This window comes from Lepisosteus oculatus, chromosome 15 (genome assembly GCF_040954835.1).
Source record: "Lepisosteus oculatus isolate fLepOcu1 chromosome 15, fLepOcu1.hap2, whole genome shotgun sequence".
Taxonomy (NCBI): domain Eukaryota; kingdom Metazoa; phylum Chordata; class Actinopteri; order Semionotiformes; family Lepisosteidae; genus Lepisosteus; species Lepisosteus oculatus.
This window is the reverse complement of record NC_090710.1, coordinates 6,202,595-6,217,094: the sequence shown is the minus strand read 5'-3', so window position 1 is coordinate 6,217,094 and position 14,500 is coordinate 6,202,595. Positions and strand designations below refer to the sequence as shown.

At 38.9% G+C, this 14,500-nt stretch overlaps 1 protein-coding gene across 19 annotated transcripts in view; it reads right to left on the bottom strand.

The window, feature by feature from the left end:
* LOC102689632 (dedicator of cytokinesis protein 9) overlaps window positions 1-14,500 on the bottom strand; it is a 157,089-nt gene that overhangs the window by 32,824 nt on the left and 109,765 nt on the right. For all 19 annotated transcript variants that reach the window (XM_069179239.1, XM_015363482.2, XM_069179249.1 and 16 more), the window contains exons 15-30: window positions 14,228-14,350; window positions 13,140-13,219; window positions 12,838-13,025; window positions 12,286-12,351; window positions 12,040-12,132; window positions 11,065-11,188; window positions 7,964-8,085; window positions 7,215-7,301; window positions 6,834-6,923; window positions 3,836-3,951; window positions 2,716-2,785; window positions 2,504-2,629; window positions 2,178-2,249; window positions 1,517-1,663; window positions 1,230-1,313; window positions 883-994 (exon numbers count right to left, since the gene is read on the bottom strand). In XM_069179239.1, the coding sequence (XP_069035340.1) occupies window positions 883-994; window positions 1,230-1,313; window positions 1,517-1,663; window positions 2,178-2,249; window positions 2,504-2,629; window positions 2,716-2,785; window positions 3,836-3,951; window positions 6,834-6,923; window positions 7,215-7,301; window positions 7,964-8,085; window positions 11,065-11,188; window positions 12,040-12,132; window positions 12,286-12,351; window positions 12,838-13,025; window positions 13,140-13,219; window positions 14,228-14,350 (1,700 nt within the window). The remainder of the gene's footprint in view (window positions 1-882; window positions 995-1,229; window positions 1,314-1,516; window positions 1,664-2,177; window positions 2,250-2,503; window positions 2,630-2,715; window positions 2,786-3,835; window positions 3,952-6,833; window positions 6,924-7,214; window positions 7,302-7,963; window positions 8,086-11,064; window positions 11,189-12,039; window positions 12,133-12,285; window positions 12,352-12,837; window positions 13,026-13,139; window positions 13,220-14,227; window positions 14,351-14,500) is intronic.

Here is a 14,500-nt window from a genome sequence, read left to right as displayed (position 1 = left end):
TACTGCGAGTTCCCAGACATTTCAATTTTTCAAACTAAGGAAGGGGGTCAAATACTGAGTTCCTCTCATATGTAAAGAGGATCATTTATCATGACAAAAACCTTTTTAATATTATTGAGGCTTTCTCGTACTGCAATGAGCAGCCTTCACACAGAGGTGGCAGTGCATGTCAACCCTGAAAGAGCAGTCAAGCACAGCAGCCTCTGGTAACCCAATACTGTTCATCACGGATGGTCTGTTAAGGATGCTCATGCAGACGGCTGATATACAAAGATACACTAGAAAAAAAGACTATTTAGCTTTGGGCCTGCTTATGCCAATATAGTACCGCTCTGAACATAACATATTAGCCTGAACAAAACCCCTAATTAATGTGTACTAGCGCCACAAGGATTTAAGTTTTTGCATGTATTTAATAGCCAAGTAATTTCAGTTGTTTGCAGCTACACCTGTTTTATGATTAAATAAGTTCACCTGGGTGTAAAGTGAGAGAGTGGTCTGGATTTCTCTGACAGACTTGCCAGCTCACTCTCAGTGTGGACCACAACACTCTCCATCCTCCTAAGTGAGTCTTTTGCCAGGTAAAATTGTTTGGGAAAAACCATCACATTAAATGTAGCCAGATAGGTGAACTATCAAAATTTCTCACGATAATTTTACCACCCTTGTGTTCTGAATACCATCCTAAAACTAGAGAGCTCAATAATCCACACCTAAAACATTATGGAACTTGCATTTATTATTGTGTTTTTACAAAGGTTTCTTTTCTTAAAGACTTAAAAGAGCATTAATATACATAGTGTACTATGTAATAAAAACCGTAATGTGCGCAACTAATTGGTGTGTTATTAGAGAAGAACCCAGCATGCACAGATTCCTTACCTTGGAACCTCTGAATTCTTCCCTTCCCAAATGGCATGGGCAAGTTCAGAGGAACGTAGTGTTCATGGTTACACACCACACGCAGAAACTCAAACTTGAATTCGTAGAGAGTCTACAAAGAATTTTGTTTCAAGGGGAGACTAAAATTACAATGGAAATCAGCACAGGCCATCACCAAAACAATCAAAACAACTCATTAGCAGGAAACAGAAGGTTAACAAAGGAAATGCACCTCCACTCCCCCCCCACCCCCCCACTGTGAAACAGCCAAAGTGCTTGCACAGTATTACTGGTCAATTTACCAAAAACACAGGGACAAAAAGAATTGTGCAAGTTATGAACGCTACCTTCGGATCTCCCGGAACAAAGCAATTGACGTAGTTGTTAATCTGCTTGAACACAAAGCCTCTGTCCATAAAAGTGAAACAGCGCTGTAATAAAGCAAGACAGACATAATGATACTTAAAACTTTATGACAACTGATAATTTAATCCTTAGCAATTACTTCAGCAAAGTTCCCACATTCAAACTTGGATTTAAGGCTTTTTAATGTAACTGCCTTTCTTTGGAACAGTGGAGATACCAGTCAGAGTGAATGAAAACCATAATTAATGTGTCAGGGGCATCCTTCTACCTTGATGAAGACTGCGAGGCTGTGGTTGGCATTCCTGGCTGCATCCAGGTTGTCTTTATATTTCTGAGTAATGTGAGGCATCAGCATGTTGACCAGGGTTTCCACTGTATGATGGAAGGAGGCCGAGAATCGCTGGTTCCTGGACAACTGAGAACAGAGAGTTATGGCACAACCCATCTTTTCCATTGCATGTCTACACTTATTTCAGGGGACCTTGGGGTTGGCTGCCATATTCCTTAACCCTACAGCTACATTAAAGCTGGCAGATCAATGTAAACACATAAACGTGAATCTTTCACTTTTTCAATAGTTTGTTTTGCACATTGTTGGAGCAGGAACTGCCTGACTGACTTCATAGTGCTTCTGATTATAGATGTTAGTGCCAAGACTACAAACAACAAGTAGAAATGGTTTACAGTTAACTAACTTTGTGGTTGCGCTTGAGAATCCACTTTATAATTTGGGGCCATTTTGCGGGACGAATGTGGCTGTGCGAAAGTTCAAAGAGCATGGTTACTGATTTAATCATGGCAATCACAAAAGACTGACGGTTTTCAACAAGCTAATGCTGTAATTCAGTTCATAAATCTTCGTAACCACTCTCATGTTTTGCGAGAACACATGCTGCCTGCACTGGTGTCTTCAGAAGAATACTCCTTACCTTCACTTTAGAGCTTTCAATTAGGTACTGGGCCATAGACTTCACCAGTGCTTCGAAGAAATACCAGGAATACTTAAAACAAAAACAAAAATTAAATTAAAATTAAATTAAAATTAAAAATTGCCATCACCCAAAACGCACTGCTTTGCCCTTTTCCTCAAATTATTTTATTTCATTCTTTCTAACCTAAGGGAATACCTACAACTCTTTCAAAGTTTCAAAAAAGACAGATTGCCAATGAGCGTACTGTACCTCACTGGCATCTCAAAGAGTAGCAGAGAATACTGCAGCCTCAAACCCAAGGAAACATGTCAGTGAAGCTGTACCTTAAGTAGTTTGTTGCTTGTGAGAAAGTCAGTTGATGGCTTGAGGATTGCAGTCATTGCTTTGGCCAGTTCCTCATGAACAGTCTTTGTACTGGTGGCTGCGCAAGGTTCAATCTTAAAAACATACTTGAAAAAGTAAAAGAATAATTGTTTAGATAATCTGAGCAAGACTTTCTCTTTTATCACTAATTTGTAACAGCAACACCATTTACCTTTACATAGGATCGCAGATAGTGTTCCAATCCTTCCTCATGGCACTGGGAGACGATATGAATCATTACTCTGGAAATAGATAATACTTTATTAATCCCGTAGGGAAATTGATGTAAATAAAGCAAACCCTTAGCACAGGAGTCAACTGAAGTGCGGCACTGGAAAGTTTAAAATCTAGTGTTCTAAAGTTAAAAACTGTCAGCACTTAAAGCACTTCAAAGTAACAATCTACTGGGTCTTTCTACCACCTTTTTCAAGCAAAACGTCTTTTCACCGACGGTAATCCTAAATTTGATTGTGTTTTCAGAAGGTCAGGTAACTGCCAGTTGTTACACTAAATAAGGGTAATTTCCAAAGTTTATTTAGTCTTTAAATTTAATTTAAAGGGTTTTCAAATGTTTGCTCCTTTGTGGGTTGCTGTGACGAAACGTTTTTTTTCCCCCAATACAGAAGAGAAAACTAGAAATGAACTGACTGGACACCTGAATCTGTAGGAAAAAAACATTTACTAATTCACTGCAGTATACAAATAGTCATTCATGAAACTATCCCATACTTAATTACATAAATTAAGTATAAATTTGCCACATCAATGATTATTGAAAGCCAATTCAGCCTAGCATTTAGTAGTAAAGATTTTAGATAAATCGAACGAGTTCAGACAAATAGTTCTGTAATTTCATACATAGGCCAGGACTTACTGGAAGTCACAATTTAAGTAATCTTAACTACTCATAACCAAGAGGAATCAGTGCTCAATACACCCTATGAAGATATGACTGCTGGTAAATACAGTTCAATAAACAGCCTAATGCAAAGAGAATTAGTGAGTTGTTCCCTATACTTTCCTTGCTGTTAAAGGAACTGTGTCATGTTAAAATGCACACCCTTGACACAAGATGGAGAAATTTGAGACATTTAATTTCTATAAGCTGGTAGGGGAGGTTCTCATTGTGATACAGCAGGAGACAGAATGCATGCAAACAGCTAAAGATCTCAGGAGAAACAACAAAAGGAAAATGTGGTATTAGTGGTTCAGTTGTAGCATGCGGGAGGCCCAGGCTTGATTCCCATCAACGCATTGTATCCTCCTCTGGTTCTTAAGGCTGTGTCACTTGCCTGGTGACATTGACAGCAACGTCTTCCTGCGTGGCTCTCGTCAACACTCGAAACAGTTGGTTCAGGATGGTTGGCAGGAATCGGACCATGACGTGGCCTTCCATGGCATGTAAACTCTGCATAGAAAGATAGGGTGTTGTACAACACAGTCCAACAGGAGTTCAGTGAACTAGCAAAAAACCATTCAGAAAGTTCTAACAGTAAATCAAAAGAATAATATATACATAGTAAGTAAAACATCATTGCTGTGAAAACATTATTTCTACTTTAAGTTAAAAGGCATATATCTGAGTTATTGGATTGATGGGTCTCTTGGTTCTTCCACCAAGGTTCTTATTCAACAGTGTAACTGCAAACAAAATTTCATGTTTCTAAAGTACAGTTGCACAGCTGACACAGTCCAATAGATTTTATAAGCGTCTTTAAATTATCAGATGAAAACCTTATGCCCATAATCACATTAGGATCCCAGGTCGAACGAAAATCTGAAGACACTGTGACTCATGAGGACCAGAGTTATGCTCTACTGCCTGGTTTTGAGGAAATGAGTTATGACAGGATCATGTCAGCATTGCACAACCTCGAGTGCTGTGGTTTCCAAACCTGGTCCCAGTGGAGCCCAACTGGTTATTGACCTAAACAAAGACTTCATTGCAAGATTATTGTGTTCAATTGTTTATTTCAGCCCTATTTCAAATTTCTTCTCTCACTTCAACTTAAAAAGCTGAATGGAATTGGTCATTATTGTCCATCCTGTACCAATGATTATGTTTCAGAACTCCTCTAATTCAGGTGGCTCAGCCCACATGTAATTAACTTGATCTCTTCAGAAGGAAAAAGAAAACCTCAGTGCTGGAGTGTTTGGTATATTGTCATTCTTACCAGTCTCTGCTCATCATTAATTGATCACTTTATTAAGAGCTGTCTGGACAGAAACAAAGGAGTAAACTCCTAATAAACTAGCTGAAGATAGATTGTATAAAGCATGCACAGAGTTATTCAGACAACACACTCAAACTGATTTTTAAACCAAGGACTGAGTGCGGAAACAAGAAAATCAATAAAAGTAATCAGCTAGGTTGGAAAGAAAGGGTCTTTAGAGCACCATGAGTCCCAGCACACATTCCCTTTGTAATGGGAGATTATTTTTATCTTTTACAGATAGCTGACAAGACAAACAACAAATGTAGAACCAAAGAACCAACAGAGAACAGAACAAACTAGCCAGAGGGCTACTAGGACACAATACAGTATATTATTACACTTAAGGCATTGTCAGTCAATTGTTTGAACAAATGCAAATGAAAGAGGATGTTTCTAGTACGATATATTATTAAAAAGAAATCAGCTCACATACGAGCAATTTACAGCAAAGGTATTGATAAAACTTTCAGTAAATGTTTCAAATGCTTGCCAGCCCTGTTTTCCATTGTTAATCAATGTTAGCTGGAAGACAAATAAGATTAAATCCCAAAGCTTTTGCAAAATGCCAGCAGTAACAATGATGTCATGTAAAGCTTTCAAGTTGCAACAGCTCAGAGAAAAGAATACGTTCTCAACATCCTGCTTCAGCACATGGGATGGCACTTGTGTGGAGACCCCGCCAGCCGGGGGAGGTCAGACACAGGTCCGCATGCCTGCCGGTGAGCCGGCTGAAAGCCCTTGTGAGTGACAATGCAAAACGGGCAGAGGGCACAGGAGCATGACTTGAATATTCCAACAACACTGCAAGGGCAGTTTGATCAAGCCGGTGACATTTGCTTTCACTTCATATCGCTTTAACTCAGCAAAGCTGCAATATTGGAACCATAAGCATTACATGACATTGATTTCTTTGCTGTATAAATCAATGAATGCCTTTTCTTTTACCTTAACTCTTTGATATGGGGCTCCTCTGTTGCTTGTGCCATTTATTTTAATCCCCCAAAGAAATGTACTATGGTTCTCACCTAAGGAAATTAAATCAGCTAAGAGTTTAGGCTTCCCTATGTGACTTATGTTTTCCCCACTGAAATGATGAAGATCATAATGTTATGGAAACAGTACTGAGACCAACACTAGAATAATAACAAAACAATGGTATTTCAAGATACAGCTAGCATGGATTTAGAAAGTAAGAACTGGCTTACAAACATATCATTTTAAGGGTCATAACCCATATATGGGTTGACAGGTCAGGCCAGCCAGAATAATTGATTAGATTCTTGGTGAAAGGTTTATGGTGTACTGTACCACATGGGTATACTTTATACTGTGTATGATATATAAAGAGTGTGCACAATGGAGCGTTTAATCATACAGATTAATAGGAACACCTAGGGTGGAGTAGGGCTTGAGACAGATCTATTTTAGTCCCATTCCTCTTTCCTAGAATGATCTCTAAAACCAGAACAAAGGAGACGGAGACTTCAGGTATCTGAAATCCACAGGGGTATAGATAGGGTTAATCCAGCCAACAATTTCACACTCTGTAGGGAAACCATGGCCACTGCTGCAATTGGAAAATAAAGGTAAATCCATTTAGGGCATGATTTTTACCGAAGGGTGTGTTGAGGGTATATGGGACAGGCTTCCCAGCCAGGTTGATAAGGTAAAAAAAAAAATCAGATTCTCTAAGCTCACACATTTCAGACAAGGAAGACAGGTTACACACAATAACAGACCATTTAGCCCTCCTTAGGTCCTGATGAACATCATAATGATTTATTGATTATGACTGAATTTAAGCAGACTTGTCAATACTGCCACCTTCAGTGAAGTTTCGGATTCCGCAGAGGACAAGTTGTACTATTGTGGAAATTCAGGTTGCCCAGAACATGGAATTAATTTTCAACGCTCAGAAGTTTATGGTGCAGGTATCTCTTGTATCCAGGGAGATTATGCCATTGTGTTCATGCTGGTTCTGTCCAGGGTGTGCTGCCATGAGGGAATAATGACCCCTGTCCTTCCAACTCCTACCCCCCAGAAAAGGTGGATTGGAACCCTTTCATTGCCTCACCTTCAGGTATTTGACCAGCTCTCCCCCAGAAGCCTGGTTAACAGACTGTGCACTCTGACAGTGATGGAAAAAATTGTGCAGATGTTGATCCTAGAGACATGAAAAGAACAATTAGTGAGAACAGATGTCTGTGGAGACAGGCCTTGGAAGTGTTGCAAAATGAACAAGCTGTGCAGTTGGTCCTATTGAAAGAGTCTGCATACAGTCTTTAGAAACTGAATATTATTATTGACCCAATTATTGTTAATTTGACATCATCCTGTTACACAAACGCAGGACAATGTTTACTATGCTCTTTAGCACTTGATAAAAATGCCTACAACAAAGGAGTTTAGCCTGACGACAGAGAACTGCACAGAATTTGTTTCCAGTGACACTGACCTGAGTGTAGACTGTGGAGACCAGGTGGGTGGCAATTTTGAACAAAGGTTTTCCTCCGTCAACCCATTTAACTTCAGGACCTGAATGCTATGTGGCGCACACACACACACAAAAAAACAAAATAAAAAAAATCTTCAAACATCGCCAGCCAGAATTGTTAGCAAGTCTGTTAGATTTTTCTAACTTAGGGTGTTGAAAAACAATGGGAAAAAAGGTAATGGGTAAGATAATTTACAGTAAGGTAATAAGGCCTTAATTTAATAGTAAGCCTTAATTAAATCCAAAAACTTCACCTCCCTATAGGAGGCAAATTCCACACCCAGAATTTGATGACCACTTTCCACTGCTCTCACATAAGAAGCCTCTGGCAAACACAGCTGCCAAAGAGTGACATGTAAAATTTATGATTGCCAGGTGGCAAAAGTTTGATTTAATCCAATCTTTAGCAAGCATGCAGAATAGCAGAAAGGCTCCATTTAACGTGCTGATCTGACATATTGGAAACAAAGGTTCGATGTTGGTAGTTTAATTTGAGATTACGATGTTTGAATATTGTAGAGCTTAACACATTGCAAACAGACACACATAGCTTTGAAATTAAGCAAATAAAGGTAAACACTTAAAAACAATGTATTTCAGCTCTGCTTTTTACAGATACGTACACATTCAATTCTTAAGCATTTTTAAATTCTGCAGCTCCGGCTTCACACACTCAAAATTCTTAAGGGTGAAAAGGACACTGATATTACCTTCCCTATTCCAGCCTCTTGACAGCTGAGGTATCCGGCTGGAAGAGTAGCAGAGACTAGAATCTGCTGCTCATTCATAATCACCCTGCCATCTTTCAGCAGTGGAAGCCACCCAAAGCCGACTGCAAGCAAGGAAATAACAGCTTATCAACAGCAAGTCTTCCAAATACATTTACGCACCAACACGAAAGGAACAGCAATGTCCTGCCTCACAAAAACAAAAAATAAAAATCAACAACTTGGCACAGGCTTCCATTACATTGTATACAACCCCTATTCTTCTCACCCACCATAGACTAAACAGCAGAAGAATTAACAGTCTAACAGACAGCCAGGTCTGAGCAAACTCGCTGCTACAGTAAGATGATAACTCAGACATTTTCAAAAAACAAAACAGCAAATTTGAAAACGAGTAACTCGTGTATTCATTTTCATTTTCCTTTGAATATTTAAAGAATTAAAGTGGTTTACAATATAAAAAAAGGAAGGAGGTATGTAGGGTGTGTCAATGCCTGTAACCAAAACATCCAATAATATAGATAACAATGAAATCCTGTACATTACAGAAATCGACAGGAAAAGAAGAATAATCAATTTTTGCCACATTTTTCATGTCTTACTGTACGTCAAATTTGTTCTTTTGTTCGGGGCATGGTCCACATTAACAGCTCTTTCTTGGGAAGAGCAGACTGTCAGTAATCAACCTTTGTGTGCCTTTTTTTCTGGGGCAGGGCACCTCCAACCCACACCTCCAATCTCATCTCATTGATTGGAACACCTGACTCCAATTAGCTTTTGGAGAAGTCATTAGCCTAGAGGCTCATATATTTTTTCCCCAACTTAGACTGTGACTGTTTAAACGATATGTTCAGACTAAGAAGTACAATTGTTTGTGTGTTATTATTAGTTTAAGCAGACTGTATACAGGATATCTATTATTGTGAAGATCATACCACATTTTATGAGAAATTAATGCAGAAATCCAGGTAATTCCAAAGGGTTAAAATTTATAGTGTACAGTATACTGTATAGTGCTCTTTCAGACCAAAGCTTACCCGAGTGATAGAAACCCAACCAATACAAAAGAGATATACAAAAAGCAGAGACTCCAGCTCCCTCTGTTTGTGGACAGTTTTATGGTACAACCACAGAGCTATAGCTTGCAGAATACGTACTGGAATATATGGATTAAGTAGACGTCAGAAATCTAAAGTAGAATGATCGAGTTTTGTAATATGAACATAAAAACTTGGCATTTGGTCCATCAAGCTTGTTTGGATGTATGCAGCTAATTGATCTAAGTCTCTCATCCAGGAGTTTCTTCAAAGAGGTATCAAGTCAGGGTATCAGCTTCAGCAGTATAACTGTGTACCTTGTTCCGTATTCTTCCATACTGTATTCTCAGGACATTTTGTACTAAAAAAGTATCCTGAAATCTTATGTCTCTGTCTTTTCAGTCTTAAACATGAACTGTTAGAGAGAAAAACAGTCAGGACTTGGCAATGTGTGCAGTAGCATCGCAACTGCGAGAAGTTGACTGGAATCTGCCCTCTTGTCCCCTCATACCAGAATAACTGTGCTCCTGTAAATACTGCTTATAAAGGACTTGGCAGAGACCGGTAATGTGTGGGGAAGTCTAGGAGAGGCAGCATATGGAAACTAGTGGTTTTTGGAGAATATAAAAGAAACATGTTAAAATTGCAAACCATTTCTTTAAAATATTTAAAGAAATAACACTCTTGGTATTGTGGTCTATTGGGTTCTTTCTTCCCGCGTGCTGGAAGAACGGTGCTTTTCCCCACACACAAGAGACTCATTGCTAAGATAAATCTCTCATGCCACCTGCCAGTGATTTTCAAGGAGGGTCTCAGTTCATTACACCTGCTTTACAACCGTGCAGACCTCCACTGTACAGCTAGAAAGCCTTTGTAAATACCATGTGCATATTATTACCATCATTACTTACATCTGCCTACGTCATTTTTACATACAGTACATTGTTACGCAAATTAGCACATTTGGGAAGCGTATTTTCACTTTTTCATTAAGTGGCTGCATATGCGCGCTAGTCTTTCGGATTCATCACATTTCATTACGCCAAACCCCTTATTTTGGGATTACACATTGCAGGTCAAATTAGAAATAACCATGAAATAGGCCTTAAATGAGTAAAATGGGACAAATGGGCTCCTAATGACGAAACTTTCTGACGATTTTCTTGCTCTACCAGAATATTTTGTGCAAAGAGTTTTTTAATGATCCTTTACCTTCTAAAACTCAGCCGAAAGGGTTTTGATGATTGCTTAAAATTCAAACTGGCCTGCTACGTCAACTGTGATGCAGTACTCTGCAAAGCCTAGTCAATTCCCCTTCAGACTGTCCCCTAGGAAACAGATTACTGTATATTTCTGTCCATTATTCGTATTGACAACTCACTCAGCCCACTAAAAATGAAAAAGGAAATCAATACAAAGGTTATATTATTTCATATGGGTGAAGGAATACAAATGAATGCACAGGTAATTACATTTGTATTGTAATGAAGAGTAGCAGGAGGTCTGCATTCATAAAAGGCAACGACTATCCAGTGGCCACATCTAATCAATATCCTGTACCTCATCCTGTACCTCCTGTACCTTCAATATCCTGTACCTCATGGTATACCAAAGCACTCTGCAAACAACTGTTGTAAAGAATGACAAAGCCAAGGTTAGGTGATTTAAAATCGTAATAAGCCAATAAAAAAGGATTTTCACCTCTCTCTAATGAATTATGGGCTAGGTCTATTAGGCCACAACCACAGCAAGGAAACCTGCAGCCCAGAAGGCCTCTATTGACATTAATAGCTAATGCATAAAGACATTGTAAACTTTAACTGATGGATTTGAAGTGCTGTATTACATTGCTGAAATAAAAACACAAACGATTTAGAAGTTACGTAAGATCATAACTACAGTTTCATGGATGACTGCTCATGTCTATAAAGATGAAACATTTTGTCAGTAATGTTCACCAACACGACAATGAACATTTGTAAAAGCAGGGGTACAGTATCTGCTTGATTTCTACCAATTTTTAGCAGAGCTAAAGCCTTGACTAACCTTGAGTCTCAATCACATCCTTCTTTTTCGTGCTGCCTTTGCTGGTGCTGTCGCAGCTCACATGGTAGAACGTGAAGAGCAGGTGGTGTTTTTCGTGGAGCTGGGTGGGGAGCTCGATTTTAATCTTGGGTGGGAAAAAAAAGAAGCAGAAATTGATGTTTGCAGGCATCCAAAAATTTGCAGGTCACAGAACAAGAAAGAAAGATCAGATGAATGAGGAATTTAGACTACAGTATATTTTGACTGTGGACTAAAACTGATGTTCATGAGTCTTCAGACTTATCGGGCCGAAGCTTATCTCCATTTCCATAGCTTTCCCCTGAGATACTCCCAGCAATGCTGGCTAAACTGGAGCAACTTAGGTAAAGGGTAGAAAAGCAGTGTTCACAGTAAGCACGAAACCCCACAACCCTTTCAGGTTTGAATCCAGACCCCTGACCCCTACTCTATTCTGCACCAACAGCTAGTCTACACATTCCAGACAAGATAACAGCAAACAGCCTCCCTCACCAAAAAGAAAATAAAATAAAATTCTGGAACCTTCCATTGCACTTTTCCAGGTTTACTCTTCAGAATGGCTCTATGGACTTCACAAGACCAAGTTACCAATGTAGCTTGGGACAGACATAGACATGACCACATCATCACTATTTTGTGCTTGTTGTTTTGCTGCACTTTTTGTTTGTTCTCACTTGCTTTAACATTGTGAGGTTTATAGATATAAAACGAATAGATCCAACTAAGTTTAGTAAACAGTTTGTCTATTATACTGTAAAGACAATTGTTGGAACCGTCAACTGACACCATATTTAATTCTCAACACTAAAGCACATTTTTATCACTTTAAATCACTGATAGTAACGTACATTGACCATGCCACTTTGTTATGTCTTAGAAAAGCCATTCGAAGAAAAACTATCCTAACCATATGCCACCAGTTTATTAAACAGGTTGCTGACAAAACCTTTGACTTACCTCATCATAAAACTCTGGGTTTTGTTGGTGGTGCAAAACTGCAGCAAATATGTTTTTCACAAACAAGGGCCCTCCCGGTCTGTTGTAGATGCACTGAAGAGTGATAGAAAAATGTCATTTTTTTTTTATTTTCCTGGAGGCTACTGTCTTGGTCTTCTCAATCATATAAAACAAGTTCAAGCATCTCCTAATCTCATTACTCCACTGGCTTGTCTTTCCTGTTCGTTGTTCAAGCGCTGAACTAACCTTCAGGGCTTGAGCGTCTTCCTCGTCAGAATCCTTAAACTCGATGCAGACAGCGATGTTTCTCGCCTGGGAAGAGAAGCGACCCGGTTATGACTGCTGAAGGAAAACTATTTTAATCCTACCGTAGTGATCTACTGAGCTGCTGGTGGGGATGGATGAGGATATTAACAAAGCAGAACAAAAAGCTGTATTCCATAACAATTTGGATTTCTTCTTAAGAATCTGGAGCTCTGAATTTTAAAATGTCACCTCACTGCTACAGTTAGCTCTGTGAGAGGGGTGACTCCATACAACATGCTCTGCGAAATGCCTGTTGGAATAAAACGCCTGCATGCAGAATAATGCAACTCACGCATGACTCTGCAATTAAGGCAAGTATTTACAAATGACATCTCGTGAATATGCTGAAAAACTGGCACTGCAATATTGACATGTAACAACACGAAATTCCTTGATTGTAAACCTTCTTCTAAATTGTAAACTCATCTTTTTTTTCTGCTAGGTAGTTTGTATTTTGGCCAAATGTTATTCCCGCCTCCCTCGGTGATTCACCTTTGCAAAAGACTTCTGGCTGTCGTACTTCAAGTGCTTGGGATAAACGTAGAGGTGGTTGTTGTACGTGGTGAACGGCTGGGAACATTTTGCGATGCAGGGAACAAACTCCTCCACTTCAAAGAAAACATTTGCCTTCCCATTGTTCTCGAACGGCTTCACAGGAATGTATGATGAGGTAACACCATCTAAAATCAACAGCACAAAAAAATAACACTGAGAGGAAGGATAAGAGAAAGCTGCTGCTTCTTCATAAGTGAGTCAGAAATGTTTTTAATAGGAACTGGAATTGGAAAACTTACTTGTTATGTCTGGAGCCACACTGTCAATGGTTATGTCAAGGTTTCCTAAGATGACAGGCAGCTTGGACATCTTTTCTGGCCTGTGGCAACAAATACATAAGCACCAGCTGCTTAGAGTATGATCTTTTCTTTCAGAAGTAATGCAAAACAGAGAACTGGCTCCTGACTCCTGGAAATTGTAACAGAAGACTTTAGATGTTTAGAGAAAGAAATACTGAATATGGAGAAATGGAGCTAGGGTTTCACAGTGGAAACACTAATTTTCTCAATACTTGGAAATATCATTCTGTGTAAGGGACAAGTAAGCTGACATCTTGAGGAATGCAACATTCTCATTCTAGTGAAAGACCATGATTGCTCAGCTACAATACTTAAGTGTATCAGATTCTTGTCAACTGAAAGATAATTATAAAACCTGTATTGATCTTGTCTTAAAGGACTGGAGGGCTTCTTCTGCTTAGGTCCTGTAGGTTGTGACACTTCCATGTACTGTATAACCCTTGTTATCTGTCCCTGCATTTTCATATTCAGGTCAGGACATTTTGTACTAAAGGGAGCTATAGCACCTTATGACTATGCCTGAACACACTACACCTGCAAAGACTAATCCTTGCCTTCAAAACTCACTTCAGCTTGCCAAAGTAACATCAAATTCTTGTTTGCATTTAATCCAGCCATTTATATAAAGTCCTCCATCTTATTTCTTGTTTTGGTTGACCAGGCACTATCGTGGTTAAACAGCATCTTCAGCATGTTTTACACTGACATACCAAGGCAAGAAAAAAAAGACACCGTTGCTTTTAACCACACAAAACTATAAGGTGTGTTTTAACACCCTGTTGCAAGAAGTGTCCTGGTTTTACAAATGTCTTCTGTTTAATAAACTGATGGGACAGACATGATCTGCCTTAGCTATTCTGCTAATTGGCCTCCTTGAAAACTTAGAATACCACAGATGTTTATCCACTAAACCAGTAATCTTACAAAATTGTGATTCTAGACTTTTGAACAGACACAAAACACTAAACACCTCACTGCATGTTCATTTGAGCAAGAAATAGATTTATAGTAGTTTAAGAAAAACTAACTTTCTAAAATCTGCAAGCAGTTTAAGCATGTCTTCATTTGAAAGCTTGTTGCTGTCCTGCCTATAGATGGCAGAAAATCTGGAACTTTTGTCAAGAGTCCCTGATGCATCCTTGAACACAGACCTGCAAAAGAAAAGAAACTGAATTTTAATATAAAAAGCACAAGGAAAATACCACAGCAGTGTTTTTTTTTTGACAGATGACAACAATTATGTGTTCTAAAGCTTAGTTCTTCATATTATTGTTTTTCCATAGGGTTAAGAGCTTTCCATT